Source organism: Aotus nancymaae, unplaced genomic scaffold (assembly GCF_030222135.1).
Source record: "Aotus nancymaae isolate 86718 unplaced genomic scaffold, 86718_ANA_hifiasm-v0.15.2.pri h1tg000036l, whole genome shotgun sequence".
Taxonomy (NCBI): Eukaryota; Metazoa; Chordata; class Mammalia; order Primates; family Aotidae; genus Aotus; species Aotus nancymaae.
This window is the reverse complement of record NW_026988450.1, coordinates 46,577,785-46,593,889: the sequence shown is the minus strand read 5'-3', so window position 1 is coordinate 46,593,889 and position 16,105 is coordinate 46,577,785. Positions and strand designations below refer to the sequence as shown.

At 46.6% G+C, this 16,105-nt stretch overlaps 1 protein-coding gene and 1 pseudogene across 5 annotated transcripts in view; one reads left to right on the top strand and one right to left on the bottom strand.

The window, feature by feature from the left end:
- The window catches only part of LOC105727841 (multidrug resistance-associated protein 1-like), a 50,430-nt gene that overhangs the window by 20,837 nt on the left and 13,488 nt on the right, over positions 1-16,105 (bottom strand). For all 5 annotated transcript variants that reach the window (XM_064384437.1, XM_064384434.1, XM_064384436.1 and 2 more), the window contains exons 2-3: positions 12,644-12,705; positions 8,928-9,059 (exon numbers count right to left, since the gene is read on the bottom strand). Coding sequence is in view for 1 of the 5 variants with exons in the window: in XM_064384436.1 (XP_064240506.1) it covers positions 8,928-8,977 (50 nt within the window). In the remaining 4 variants the exon portion in view is untranslated. The remainder of the gene's footprint in view (positions 1-8,927; positions 9,060-12,643; positions 12,706-16,105) is intronic.
- Positions 13,147-14,302, top strand: LOC105720693 (nucleoplasmin-3-like; annotated as a pseudogene).

Here is a 16,105-nt window from a genome sequence, read left to right as displayed (position 1 = left end):
TTACATGGGCATGGTGATGCATGCCTATAATCCCAGCTACTCAGGAGACCGAGACATGCGAATCCTTTGAACCTGGGAGGCAGAGGTTGCAATGAGCCAAAATTGAGCCACTGCACTCTATAGTCTGGGCAACAGAGTGAAACCCAGTCTCAAAAAAAAAAAAAAGTAAGAATTTTTTAAAGTACACTTATTTTATTTCCCCACTAGAATGTCAGCTCCAGGTGGGCTGCTATATCCTCAGTACATAAAACAATGCACAGCAGGTGCTGAACAAATACTTGTTATCCACTGTAGGAAAAAAAATGTATATCAAATCATACAGAAAGATATAAAATAAAAAGTATATTGTCTTCTCTTCCAGCAGTTCCTCTCCTCCAAGCCTTTTAGAAGAAAATGTATTTAGAAATTCTAAATTCTAAATGTATTTAGAAGAAAATGCTTTTAGAAGAAAATGTATTAAGCATATAGGTTTTTAAAAAATATTTTGACAGATTTAAATGGGATCATACTGTACAGAGAGTTCTCTTTGTGTAGTTAATAGTATATCATCTGGGTTCATTCTGATTTTTTGTTGTTGTTCTTGTTAGTTTGGTTTTGAAATGGGGCCATGCTCTGTCCCCCAGGCTGGAGTACAGTAGTGTGATCATAGCTCACTACAGCCTTGAGCTCCTGGGCTCAAGCAATCCTCCTGCTTTAGCTTACCAAGTAACTGGGACTGCAGATGCACTGCTGCCATGACTGGCTTCCTTCATTTGTGTTCATGATACATGCTTGTCTGGCATGTGGATGTGCCCTGCTGGAATTACCTTTCTCCCATTCATTGCAAAAACAGGTTGTTCCCTGTATTTTACTATCATGATCCATGCTACACTGAGTGTTCTGGTGCCTGTCCTGGGGTATGGTGACAGGTCTATCCCTGCCTAGCTAGCTTTGAAAAATTTAAAGACAACAGTGCAGGCCGGGCACAGTGGCTCACACCTGTAATCCTAGCACTTTGGGAGGCAGAGACGGGTGGATCACCTGAGGTCAGGAGTTCGAGACGAGCCTGACCAAAATGATGAAACCTCGTCTCTTCAAAAACACAAAATTAGCTGGGTGTGGTGGCTCATGTCTGTAATCGCAGCTACTTGGGAGGATGATGCAGGAGAATCACTAGAACCCAGGAGGCAGAGGTTGCAGTGAGCTGAGATCACGCCATTGCACTACAGCCTGGGCAACAAGAGTGAAAAAAAAAAAAAAAGAAAAGAAAAACAGTGCAACTTACCATTTTGCAAAGCTGGCCCCATCTCAGGAGACCATATAGAGATGGACTATGGAAATTCCCTTTTAAGCACAGTTAAAAACAGTTAATAGTGAAGGATGACTTCATATGATGTACCATGTCTTTTCTGTCTTTTTATTAACTGTGTCATTCTTTTTGTAATGTTGTGCTCATTACAACTATTCCTTCTTGGTCAGGTTGACAAATTTTTCTGTGAAGCAGTGTTAAATATTTTTATAAATATGAAACTTATCTGTTAAACTACCACCTACTCCATGTTAGTTGAATTGCAGGTGGAATGTTTAAGGAAGTTCTAGCCTTTTCAGCATTTGTGAAAGCGTGCTCACGCTGACACTGAATTTTCTTAGTCTTACCTTAAATCTCTCTGAGTCTGGACCTGCAGGAGACATGGTGTTCAAATTCAAGCCTGCATCACAATCACCTGGATAGCTTAATATATTTGGTTAGTTAGTTGGTTGGTTGATTGAAATGGAGTCTCACTCTGTTTCCCAGGCTGGAGTGCTGTTGTGTGATCTTGGCTCACTGCATCCTCTGCCTCCGGGGTTCAAGCGATTTTTCCACCTTAGCCTTTGAGTAGCTGGGATTACAGGCATGCAACACCACACCCAGCTAATTTAAAAAATATTTCCAGTAGAGATAGTGTTTCACCATATTGGCCAGGCTGGTCTCAAACTCCTGACCTTAAGTGATCCACTTGCCTCAGCCTCCCAAAGTGCTGGGACTACAGGCATGAGCCACTGTATTGGCCAATAGCTTGTTACTACAAAATGCAGCTTTCTGGGCCCCACTCAGATTTTCAGTTTAGTAGGTCTAGGTGTGCCTGAGTATCTGCATTCCTAACACATCCCCAGGTACTGCTGCTGGTGATTTTCAGGTTGACATGTAGAGACACACTGGAGTTGATCCTCACTGCTCAAAGTGTGGTCCGTGGACCAGCAGCCATGGCATCACCTGGTGCTTATTAACAGTGCAGAATTTTAGGCCTCAGCCCAGATCAACTGAAAAAGAATTTGAACTGTAACTAGTTCTCTAGGTGGTGTGTATGGACATTAAAGTTCAAGACACACTGGAAGAAAGTAGGAGTAAGAAACTTTTTCTGGAAACTTTCAGCATTCCAGGCCATATGGTCTTTGTCACAAATCCGTCTCTTCCCGCGTAGTGGAAAAGCAGACTTAGATAATCCAGAAATCAATGGGCATGACTGTGTTCCCGTAAAAATGTATTTAGAAACACTAAAATTTAAATGTTACAGAATTAGCATCTGTCATGTAATATTGTTTTGATTTTTTTTCACCGTTAAAAATATGAAATCTGGCTAGGCACTGTGGCTCATGCCTGTAATCTCAGCACTTTGAGAGGCTGACTCGGGCGGGTTGCTTCAGGCTAGGAGTTTGAGACCAGCCTGGCCAACATGGTGAAACCTGGTCTATACTAAAAATAAAAAAATTAGCTGGGCGTGGTGGTGCATACCTGTGGTCACAGCTAACTCAGAAGGCTGAGGCAGGAGGATCACTTGAACCCAAAAGGTGGAAGTTGCAGTGAGCCAACATCATGCCACTGCACTCCCAACTGGGCAAAAGAGTGAGACACTGTGCCCCACAAAAAAATTAGCTGGTCGCGGTGGAGCATGACAGTCATTCCAGCTTCTTGGGAGGCTGAGGCATGGGAGGTGGAGGTCATGTTGAGCCAAGGTCATACCACTGCACTCCAACCTGGGCAACAAAGACTCAGTCTCAAAAAAATTTAAAAACGAAATCCATGCTGAGCTCATGAACCGTATGTGGACCTCAGTCCATTTTTGGCCAGCCCATGGCTTAGAGGAATGATCTTCTGAGAGTCAGGTCACCTGCCACATTCTACTGCCAGCTCACAGTGTGACCCCGAAGCTGGTTATCTCACCTCTCTGCCTTTAGATCTTGTCTTATGGAAAAGGAAGGGGTCAGATCTCAAGCAAGTCAAATACTGGGCCCTTCCCTTCCTTCTCACACACACAGCGACACCCACAGTCACTCATGCATTCTTTCCCACTGAGTTACGTTCAAGCAGCCCTCCAGATGACTGCTGCCAGAGGACTGGAGTTGAGCAAGAAATGGCATCTCGTTGCTCTTCTGTGACTCTGTGTTCCCTAAGATCACTTCTAGCTCTAGTGCCCCTGCATCGTGCCTGTACATCACATTCTCCTTACATCCTAGTCCCTTAACTTTACCAGGGTGCACTGACAAAATCTGTCTCTTTTATTTCTCTTCCAATTTTTTTTTGTATTTTTAGTAGGGATGGGGTTTCTCCATGTTGGTCAGGCTGGTCTTGAACTCCCAACCTCAGGTGATCCACCCGTCTCAGCTTCCCAAAGTGTCAAAGTGTTGGGATTACAGGCGTGAGCCATCCCCAGCCTCTTTTATATTTTTTTAGAGATGAATTCTCATTGTCGCCCAGGCTGGAGTACAGTAGCACGATCTCCGTTCACTGCAGCCTCTGCCTCCCGGGCTCAACAGATTCTCCTGCCTCAGCCTCCTGAGTAGCTGGGACTACAGGTGCAAGCTGCCTTGCCCAGTTAATTTTTTGTATTTTTAGTAGAGATGGGGTTTCACTGTGTTGCCCAGGCTGGTCTTGAACTCCTTAGCTCAGGTGATCCACCTGTCTTGGCCTCCCAAAGTGCTAGGATTACAGGTGTGGGCCATCCCGACCATCCTTTTTTATTTTATTTTATTTTATTTTTAGACAGAGTCTGGCTCTGTCACCCAGGCTGGAGTGCAGTGGCGCAATCTTGGCTCACTGCAATCTTCGCCTCCCAGGTTCAAGTGATTCTCATGCCTCAGCCTCCCAAGTAGCTGGGATTACAAGTGCACACCACCATACCTGGCTAATTTTTGTATTTTTAGTAGAGATGGGGTTTCACCATGTTAGCCAGGCTGATCTTAATCTGACCTCAGGTGATCCACCCACCTCAGCCTCCCAAAGTGCTGAGATTACAGGCATGAGCCCAGCCAATGGTTCGTTCTTGTACATAACTTAGTATTCAGTTGTGCAGATGCACATAATGGGTAAATCTGTTCACTTGCTAATAGATGTCTGGCTTACCTCCAGTTTGAGTTATCACAAACAAAGTAGCTAAGAACATTCCTGTATCAGTCTTTTATAAACATATTGTTCTCAGCGCTCTTGGGTGGATGTCTGGGAAAGGAGTGGCTGGCTGTATAGTAACTATGTCTAACTTAAAAAAAAAAACAAAAACAAAACAAACTCTTCCAGAGTCACAGAAGCATTTTATAGTCAAGCCAGCAAAAACCACAATCCAAAATGGACCTAAGCTCTAAGAGGCCATACACAAAAAAGAACATAAAACTATTACACACAAACCAATGAAGCACTGGCTTTTCATACCCAAAGGCAGAAGCAGGGAGATTGCTCACACCAACCTTTTTTTTTTTTTTTTGAGATGGTCTCACTCCTTCCCCCAGGCTGGAGTGCAGTGGTGTGATCTTGGCTCACCGCAACCTCTGCTTCCCAGGTTCAAGCAATTCTTGTGCCTCAGCCTCCCAGGTAGCTGGGATTACTGGCAAGTACGACCACACCCAGCTAATTTTTGTATTTTTAGTAGAGATGGGGTTTCACCATGTTGGCCAGGCTGGTCTCAAACTCATGACCTCAGGTGATCCTCCCACCTCCACCTTCCACACCGTGCCCCAGCACACCTGACTTTTGAGAGGAAGTCAAAGGTTGTCAAGGGGTCCAAGAAGCCATGCAGACCTCCAAGCCCAGGCCTCCCTCACGTGGTCCCTGAGCCTAGGAAACCCAGCAGCCCAGAGCTGCACAGGCTGTATTCCCTTCTCTGGTTAACTAAAGGGATCTGGGTGTAAAGGGCCACACCAGGAAAACTCCAGCCTAGGACAGGGTTGTTCTTGTCACTCTCCAGTTCCACAGGGGTTACAAGTGCCAGATCTGGCTTATGCCTCTGGGAATAAAGCAAGCAATCCATCTGTCAATGTCCCTAGGAAATGATGCCCTTGCCCCAAGCTGAGCATCCCTAAACACCAAGGTACTCACAGAGCCGGCCCCCTTTCAGGTGGCCCGCTTTCAAGCCTAATGAGCCAGTTCTCACCACACCCTCCCTAGCAAGATGGAAGTGAAGAGATGAATAAATCAACTTGTACAACTAAAACCTGCCCAGCACTTACTCAGGACCAGGGCACAGCTTATTATGGCATTTATCTCACTGAATTTTCAGAAAATACTCTGGGTAATAAATGGCGGCTCATGCCTGTAATCTCAGCACTTTGGGAGGCCAAGGTAGGTGGATTGTTTGAGCTCAGGAGATCAAGCACAACCTGGACAACATGGCAAGATACCATCTCTACAAAAAAAAATTAGCCAGGTGTGGTGGCGCATGTCCATAGACCCAGCTACTCGGGAGGCTGAAGTAGGAGGATCACTCCGCCTAGGCGATGGGGGCTGCAGTGAGCTGTGATGGCACCACTGCACACCAGCCTGGACAAAAGAGACCCTGTGTCAAAATAAATAAATAAAATGGAGACTCCCAGTAAGGCACGAAGGAACTTCATGGACACGCCTTGAGGTCCCCACCCAGGTCTCCCTGCCTTCACTCTCATCCCTAATATCCACCTTCCCCAGGGCAGCCTGGGTTTTTATAAACCAGAACTTAGATATGTATGGTGGATCGCAACTGTAATCCCAGCTACTTGGGAGGCTTAGACAGGAGGATCTCTGGAAGCCAAGAGTTGGAGACCAGCCTGGGCATCATCATGAGACCTGTCTCTATTAAAAAAAAAAAAAATTAAAAGGCCAGGCACAGGGCTTACACCTATAATCCCAGCACTTTGGGAAGCCAAGGCAGGCAGATCACCTGAGGTTGGAAGTTTGAGACCAGCCTGACCAACATGGATAAACCCTGTCTCTACTCAAAACACAAAAATAGCCGGGTGTGGTGGCACATCCCAGCTACTCAGGAGGCTGAGGCAGGAGAATTGCTTGAACCCAGGAGGCAGAGGTTGTGGTGAGCTGAGATTGCGCCACTGCACTCCAGCCTGGGTGACAAGAGCGAAAACTGTCTCAAAAAAAATACATATATAAAATAAAATAAGTCAGGCATGGTGGTGCATGCCTGTAATCCCAGCTACTTGGAAGGCTGAGGCACAAGAATCACTTGAACCCAGGCGATGGAGGTTGCAATGAGCTAAGATGATGCCACTGCACTCCAACCTGGTGACAGAGCAACACTTCATCCCCCCTCCAAAAAAAGTGTATGTGTATTGTTCCACTCCCTGAACCCTCAGGGACTAAACATCACTAAGCACAAAAACAGCAGTCAGTTCCACCTGCTCGATGAATTAAGAGCCAGGTCAGTGGAGGAACTTCTTGATTCAAACTCCATCCTCCTCCTGAGGCTGTGCCTCACCCATGGTGTCTCCAACAACCTGCTCATCTGGCAAGCTCCAGGGAACACAAAGTTGGGCATCCTTCTTCCATGAAAGGAAGATAAGCCAGGTGATCAGCAGAGGCGTTGGTGATGAGGAATGCTGAAGTCCATGACACAAATGTGGCCTTCATAGCAGGGAGAACACTGCAGGGGAGGCTGAAGGAATCCAGGTGATTATGTTAGGGGTCAACTTGACAGGGTTAAGGGATACCCAGGTCGCTGGTAAAGTGTTATTTCTGAGTGTGTGCCTGTGAGGGTGTTTCTGGACGAGACTGGCACTTGAATCAGTGGACTCAGTAAGGAGGATCCATCCTCACCCCATGTGACTGGGCACCACCCAATTAGCAGAGGATCCAGACACAAGAAAAAGTCAGAGAAATGGTAAATTCATGTGATCTCTCTTCTGCAGCCAGGATGTCATCCTCTCCTACCCCTGGAAATCAGAACTCCAGGCTGTCTGGCCTCTGGCCTCTGGGACTTACCCCAGTCACTCCAGGTTCTCAGGCCTTTGGTTCTGGACTGAAAGTACCACCATCAGATTCCCTGGGTCTGAGATCTTCATACTTGATCTGAGCCATGCTACCAGTTTCTCAGGTTCTCCAGCTTGCAGATGGCCTAGCACAGGACTTCTCCATAATCACATGATCCATTTTCCCTAGTAGATCCCCTCTCACCCTCAATCCATCCACTCATCTATCATCTATCAATCATCCATCTATCATCTATCCATCCACCTATCCTGTATCCATCCACTATCTATCCATCTATCATCTACCTATCATCTACCAATCTATCATTTATCCATCCATCCATCCATCCATCCATCCATCCCATTGGTTCTGTCTCCATGTAATAAACAGGGACCCCACCTCTGCCTACCAACCACCTTCAACTGGGTCATGGACATGGGCCATTTCCATACAATGCTCAGCCATGGAGACCCAACTCATCTGTCTCCCACGAGACATCACCTGGACCACCCAAACAGCCTCCCACCAGAGTCACGAGGTCCTCTGCTGATGTCCTAGTGGCTGGCACCATGGATGTCCCAGATTTCCAACCATGATCTGGGTCTGACTCAAGGCCTGTATCCTGGGCATCCCTGGAATAGAATAAGGAACTGAACCTTGGTCTGGGGATTTTTTCTGTAAGGCCAATGAGTCTGTGGAGAATCCAGTGCACCAGACTGGCTCTGTCACAGCTTACCATAGTAAGCTTACCCGGAACAGGCCACAGAAAAAAAAACAGCCACCCTACTGCCCCCATGGCCACAATCCACAGCCCTCACGTCACTTGCAATTTCACATTCCAGCTCGTCCAGGCTCGGGATGTGTCTTACGTCCTTGTTTAATTGGCAGTTGCTTTTCTTTCTTACTGTTACACACAATAATAACATATCGTGCAACTGATGGTGTCTCAGATTTGAAGAGTTAATGTATATGCAGTGGAGGCCCTGACCTGATTCCCAAAAGAATGACAGGTGGCGCAGTGGGGCATGCCTTACATAGAGGGTAGAGTCTAAAATCCAGTACAGCCAAAATCACCTGCAAATGGGGCTTCTTTGGCTAAACAAATGTACATGGTCAGCTGGGTGTGTTGGACAGAAACACTTCAAACAGCAGGAACACGCGGGATGCCAGATGCTCAGAAAGGGACAGAAAAAGTGAGACTGACTCAAGGAGGGACAGTCATGTGCCATGGCAAACAGCATCAACTGCCTGCTTGGGCAGCGTTTTTCTCTCCTTTTCTTTTCTTGAGATGGAGTCTCACTTGTCTCCCAGGCTGAAGTGCAGTGGTGCAATCTTGGCTAACTGCAACTTCTGCCTCAGCCTCCTAAGTAGCTGGGATTACAGGCCCTCAACACCACACCCAGCTAATTTTTGTATTTTTAGTAGAGATGGGGTTTCACCATGTTGGCCAGGCTGGACTCAAACTCCTGACCTCGTGATCCACCTGCCTTGGCCTCCCAAAGTGCTGGGATAACAAACGTGAGGCACCATGCCCAGCTTCTGTCTTCTTTTCTACTCAGTTGCCTTAATGACTTGTGAGATTTTACCCCATTTGGCAGAAAAACAAACTGAGACCCGGAGGAGAAAGAAGAATCACAACGCTAGTAACAAGCAGCATTGCCAGGGCTGCAGCCTGGATTCAGGCCACAGGGGCAGGAATGAGGGAACCGGGGCATTCCAGAGGACAAGGAAACACACTTACTTCCTAGACTTGGTGCATTTCTTCTTCCAGTTCTTTACCAAAACAGACATGACTTGTTCTCATGTGTCCTCCTTGCTTAAGGACCAGAAGCCACTGCTCTCCAGGGGTTGATGGTAGCCCCGGACGATCAACCTGAGGCCGAGACACAAGGGAGTTAGGCAATGAGAGTCAATGAGAGGAGGAGGAGGACGGGGCTCACTCACTCCATATGCATGCCGATGCTGCGCCCTTCCCCAGCACAACTGCCCATTGTGAATGAAGGCAGCCAGACAGCTGGGGATGTCTGAATGTGGATAGACATTTGCACATGTTACAAGGTTATTACAGCTCATTCTGTTGGGTCATAAAGGAAAAATAGCTTTCTTTTGTGGGGGTGCATAGAAAAGATTTGGGGAAAAAAAGATGATTTAGGAGGAAAATATCAAGATGGCTCTAACTCACTCTTTATTTTTTATCATTCATTCATTTATTTTTTGTTTGTTTGTTTGTTTGAGATAGAGTCTCGCTATGTTACCCAGGTTGGAGTGCAGTAGCCGGTTCTTGGTTCACTGCAATCTCTGCCTCCTGGGTTCGAGCAATTCTCCTGCCTCAGCCTCCCAAGTCTGGGACTTCAGGCACATGCCACCACACCTGACTAATTTTTTGTATTTTAGTAGAGACAGGGTTTCACCATGTTGCCCAGGCTGGTCTCAAACTCCTGAGTTCAGGCACTCTGCCCCCGTCGGCCTACCAAAATACTGGGATTAAAGGCATTAGCCACCATGCTCAGGCCTGATTCCTTTATTATTTATTTGGTGACAGGGTCTCGCTGTGTCACCCAGGATGGAGTACAGTGGCTTGATCACGGCTCTCTGTAGCCTCCAGCTCCTGGCCTAGAGTGATCCCCCCACCTCAGCCTCCCGAGTAGCTGGGATTTCAGGTGTGAGCCATTATTACTGGCTAATTATTTTTTATTTTTGTAGAGACAGAGTCTACCTATGTTGCCCAAGCTGATCTTGAGCTCCCGGGCTCAAGCAATCCTCCCACCTTGGCCTCATGAAGTGTTGGGGTTACAGGCATGAGCCACCATGCCCCGCCAACTTTAAAAAATTTTACATTAAAAAAGGCTAATATGGGCCAGAACCAGTAGCTCATGCCTATAATCCTAGGACTTCAGGAGGCCAAGGTGGGAGGACTCTGTGAGCTCAGGAGTTCAAGACCAGCCTGGGCAACACTGGGTAACTATCTCTACAAAAAGTAAAAATAAAAACTATTACCCAGTCATAATGGCTCACACCTGTAGTCCCAGCTGCTCAGGAGGCTGAGATGGGAGGAGTGCTCGAGACCAGGAGGTGGAGGCTGCAGGGAGCTGTGATCGTGTTATTGCACTCCAGCCTGGGCACCAGAGCCAGACCCAAAAAAAACAGGTTGAGAGAGGGAGAATAAAGGTTGACATGACAAAGCATTAGCAATCATGAAATCTGGGTGATAAGCTTATCGAGTTTTACTATTAGTCTTTCTATGTGACTCTACCCAGGCTGGAGTACAGTGGTGTAATCTCGGCTCACTGTATCCACTGCCTCTTGGGTTCAAGTGATTCTCCCGCCTCAACCTCTCAAGTAGCTGGGATTACAGGCACCTACCACCACGCCTGGCTAATTTTTGTATTTTTCGTGGACACAGGGTTTCACCACATGGGCCAGGCTGGTCTCAAACTCCTGACCTCAGGTAATCCATCCACCTCAGCCTCCCAAAGTGCTAACATTACTAAGCCAACTGAACACTTTTATAATAAAAAGTTAAACACTTTAATTATTTTTTAAAATAATTTCAAACTTATAGAAAAATTACTCAAATCATACTAAGAATTCACTCAACTCACCATTATTAACATGTTGCCAAGTTTACAGTAACATTCTGTCTCCATTCACAAACACATGCACACAAACACATCATCTTTTTCTAAACCATTCAGACAGTTAAAGGCCTAGCACAGTGGCTCACAACTGTAATCTCAGCACCTTGAGAGGTTGAGGTGGGTGGATCACCTGAGTTCAGAAGTTTGAGACCAGCCTGGTCAACATGGTGAAAACCCATCTCTACTAAAAATACAAAAATTAGCCAGGCATGGTGGTGCATACCTATAATCCCAGCTACTCAGGAGACTGAGACAGGAGAATCACTTAAACCCAGGAGGCAGAATCTGCAGATCATGCCACTGTACTCCAGCCTGGACAACAGAGCAAGACTCTGTCTCAAAAAAAAAAAAAGGTAAGATGTAGGCTCTACATATCTTTACGCCCAAAAAACTGGGGGTATCCCCTTACAATCCAGGACATGCTCTTATATAACTGGAGCACAATTTTCCAAAACAAGAATGAATGTTATTAGTATGCATCTGGTGTCCTGCAGTCATATACAAATTACACCAACTGTTCCAGTGACGCTCTTTAATAGTAATTTGAAGAAATTATTTAAAACAGCTAATCTTTTAAAAAGATGTTTGTAGAAAGTTCATAAAGAGAAGAATGAGACCAGGTATGGTGGCTCATTCCTATAATACCAGCACTCTGGGAGGCCGAGGCGGAATAATCACTTGAGCTCAGGAGTTGGAGACCAGCCTGGGCAACACAGTGAAACCCCGTCTCTGCAAAACATACAAAAATCTGTTGGGGATGGTGGAGCGTGCCTATAGTCCCAGCTACTCGGGAGGCTGAGGTAGGAGCATCACCTGAACCCGGCAGATCAAGACTGCAGTGAGTTATGATTGTGCCACTGCACTCCAGCCTCAGTGACAGAGTGAAAGCCTGTCTCCAAAAAAACCAAAAAGATGATGCATATTAGGGTGGAAGAAAGATTCTTCAAATAATCCCCAATAAGATGTTGACAATGGGCAGAAAAAGATGTACAAAAAGAAAATCACAAAGTGGCTGGGCATGGTGGCTCACACCTGTAATCCCAGCACTTTGTGAGGCCGATGTGGGTCGATCACCTGAGGTCAGTTCAAATCAACCTGGCCAACATGGCAAAACTCTGTCTCTACTAAAAATACAAAAATTAGCCAGACACGATGACACACGCCTGTAGTCCTAGCTACCTGGGAGACTGAAGCAGGAGAATCACTTGAACCCAGGAGGCAGAGGTTGTAGTGAGCTGAAATCGCACCATTGCACTCCAGCCTGGGAAACAGAGTGAGACTCCATCTCAAAAAGAAAAGACCAGAAGGAGGCATACTAAAATGGTGACAGTGGTTGCCTCTGGGTGTTTCCTTACTACTGATCTGCACATGTGTTTTTTTAACCAACATTTCCTATGGTGAGACAGTATTATTTTTCTATGGAATGGGGGATGAGAGAGGAACAATGTCAATAGTAACCGTACTTAGTATTTAAAAAACCCAAATCTGGAAGGTTGAACATGATGTCTAGGCAAGAAATTAATTAATAAATAAATAAAAACCCAAATCTGAAGCTAAAGCAAAAGCAGTCCAGTGTATGGCTGTAGCAGGCCAAGCCTTCTGCAGATATTTAAGCTGCTCATGGCTCATGTGTTTATCACATTCAAGGTGATGGACTTGGGGGACAGAGTTGGTGTCTCTGAGACATGGCCAGTACAGGCAGACTCAAGACAACTCTGCAGAAGAGCGAAGCAGAGAGAGGTCAAGTGGGGAGCTCAGCATGTTCGTTCATTCATTCATTCCCCACCACCTCCCTGAGGTCTCAGGGGCCCAGCCTTACCCTGTGATCCACCAGAAGGTGATCCTGGACAGGAAGGAGGTGCTGGACTCTGGGCAAGGATTCTAGTGGAAAGAAAGAACAGGTTAGGGAGGAAGAGGGAAAGGAGCGATTCAACTTTTCATCCAGGTCAGAGCTTGGCAAGTAGTCGTCAGCTGCCCATTCTTCCTTCAAGAGGACCAATGTCTGCTTCATACCATTCTGCACCCCAAAAGGATTCTCTCCTAAGCCCCAGGAGAAAGAAACTCATAGCAGCTCCTCTCATTTCACTCAACAGAGTGTCTACCAGGTGCAACCACAATACAAGCTATTGACCTGCCTTATCCTCTATCCCCACAGCAATCCTAGGAACTGGTGTTACCATCGTCCCCACTTCACTCATTCATTCAACAAATATTTTCTGAGCACCTACTATGTCCTAGGCACTCTACAAGATACTATAGGGTTACCTTAGATCCCCACGACAACCTCCTAAGCTGGTATTACTATTGTCCCAATTTTCCTCATTCAGGCATTGAATATTTATTGACCACTTACTATGAGTTAGACATGCTACCAAGAACTTATATACGTGCATTATTTTATATCCTCATGGAATTCTATAAACATGGTATTACTATTATCTCCACTTCATTCATTCATCCAACAAATATTTCCTGAGCACCATCCATGTGCCAAGAACCCTGCATATAAATCTAAACAAACAGAAATGACCCCTGCCTGTATGGAGCTTGTGGTCCACTGCAGTAATCATCAGTAATACCTGTCAAGATTCTCTACTATTTTTTTTTTTTTTTTAGACAGGGTTTCACCATGTTGGTCAGACTGGTCTTGAACTTCCGATCTCAGGTGATCCGCTCACCTTGGCCTCCAAAGTGCTTGGATTACAGGTGTGAGCAACCATACCGAACCCGGCCGATTCTCTACTAATAGCTAGCTCTGTTCTAAGTGCTTTACACAAATTACCCTATTTAATCTTCATCCCCACCTCACAAGGCAGGTGATATTATATTATCCCTGTTTTGCAGTTAAAAGAAACTGGGGCCTCGCAGCATGGCCGCCGGCACTGCAGCTGCCTTAGCGTTTTTGAGTCAGGAGAGCCGAACGCGGGCCGGGGGTGTTGGGGGCCCGCGAGTCCCGGCACTGGTCACTATGGACAGTTTTTTCTTCGGCTGTGAGCTCTCCGGCCACACCCGCTCCTTCACCTTTAAAGTAGAGGAAGAGGATGATGCAGAGCACGTGCTGGCACTGACCATGCTCTGCCTCACCGAGGGAGCCAAAGACGAGTGTAATGTGGTAGAAGTTGTGGCCCAGAACCATGATCATCAGGAGACTGCAGTCCCTGTGGCCAACCTCAAGCTGTCCTGCCAACCCATGCTCAGCCTGGATGATTTCCAGCTCCAACCACCCGTAACTTTCCACCTGAAGTCGGGCTCTGGCCCTGTGCGGATCACTGGGCGGCACCAGATTGTTACAATGAGCAATGATGTTTCTGAGGAGGAGATCGAGGAAGAGGACAGTGAGGAGGGGAAGCTGAGCTGTGCCCCATCCTTCCTGCCAAAAAGCAGAGGGGCAGGCCCTAGCCCTCCTTGGTCAGTTTCATGCGCCATGCACCACCATGCACTCTGTTCCCCAACAAATGTCAAGAATTGTAAATGTTTCTTCTTTCTTGAAGAGGAGAGCTTGGGTGGGGTTTGGATGGGAGGGACTTGGGCATTGTTGCTAGGAGAGGGCCCGTGCTCCAAAGGACCTTGGTTTTCTGGTCTTGCACCATGGCTGCGGCCTCTCTTCCCACCTGCCTGTGAGGATTGGAGGTTGGTGCCTGAAGCTCAGAACCACACATTTTTAACACTTTTTACATTTTTGGATAAAGGTTGAAATAAAGTGGTGTGGAATTTTTGCAAAAAAAAAAAGAAACTGGGGACCAGAGATGAAATGATTTGTTCAAGGTCCCACAGGTAAAAGTGGTGGAGACAGGACTTGAGCCCCAAAGAGTCGGGCTCCAGAGAGACATGCATCAAATGATAACACAAACAAATGCAAAACTGCAACTTCTGGGCCTTGGTATGTGCCCTGAAGGTAGAGAAATATTACCAATGAGACAAAGTCAGCACATGGGGGCTGATCTGGTGTACCAAGTTCAGAGATGCTCCCCCAAGGAAGACAGTCAAGCTGGTGCCTGAAAGATCAGTAGAGGAGAACTAAGGAATGAGGAAAGGCAAGGCATTCCCAGCAGACAGCAGTGTGTGCAAAGGCCTGGTGGTAGAAGGAAGCATGGCAGACTCCAGGAACCAAGAGGGGGCTTGAGCAGTCTACACTGAAGGCTGTGCACAGTCTACACTGCAGGCCACATATTTTGGTATTCATTCTAAGAGCAAAGGAAAGTACTGAGAGACACTAAGCAAGCTATCAAATAATTTATTTCCCAGAGGCACGAACATTAGCCCCAACTCAACATACAGGCAAGGAAAGGGACCAACACAGAGTCCTGAGATGACAGCCCAAGCCTGGCTTTCAACACAGATGCATTCAGGTCAAAATTCTGAAACACAAGCTTTAAGCAGGAAAGGAAGAAAGGTCACCATGTAGCAATGAGAGCTTTAGCCAAGGATTCAACTCAAAGTCCCAGCCTTGTGCAGAGATAAGGTGTTTACAGAGCCCAATAAGGCAGCATGCTCTCCTCAAGTGGCTTTCCATCCAAGGCTGGGTGTGCTTTTTAAAAAATACTGTATCCTGGCAGGGTGTGGTGGTTCATGCCTGTAATTCCAGCACTTCGGGAGGCCAAGGTGGGTGGATCACTTGAGGTCAGGAGTTGGAGACCAGCCTGGCCAACACGGCAAAACCCTGTTTCTACTAAAAATACAAAAATTAGCTGAGAGTGGTTGCTCACAACTGTAGTCCCAGCTACTCAGGAGGCTGAGGCAGGAGAATCACTTGAACCCAGGAGGCAGAGGTTGCAGTGAGCTGAGATTCCACCACTGCACTCCACTCTGGGGACCCTGTTTGTATCCGGGCCCTATCCTCACCAGGGATTCTGATTAAGCTGGTTTGGGGTGTGACTGGTGCCCTGAAACTTTGTTTTTGTTTTAAATGTTCACATTCTTCTTGGAAAAGTAGCTGGACAGCAAATATGCAAGATAAGCCAAAAACATTGTGTCACACTGGACAACAAGGAAACTAAGCATAAACGGGATTGTTACAAAAGGCCCAAAAGTCAAGCAGAAGTGGCACTGCAGGCTATAAAAGGGACAATTTGAGCTTGGCCAAGAGAGAAAGTGCAATGGGCTGAAACATACCATGTATGTTTGGTTGGTTGCTTGCTTGCTTTTTTTGAGACGAAGTCTTGCTCTGTCTCCCAGGCTGGAGCGCAGTGGTGCGATTTTGGCTTACTGCAACCTCTGTCTCCTGGGTTCAAGTGATCCTCCCACCTTGGCCTCCCAAGTAGCTGGGATTACAAGCATGAGC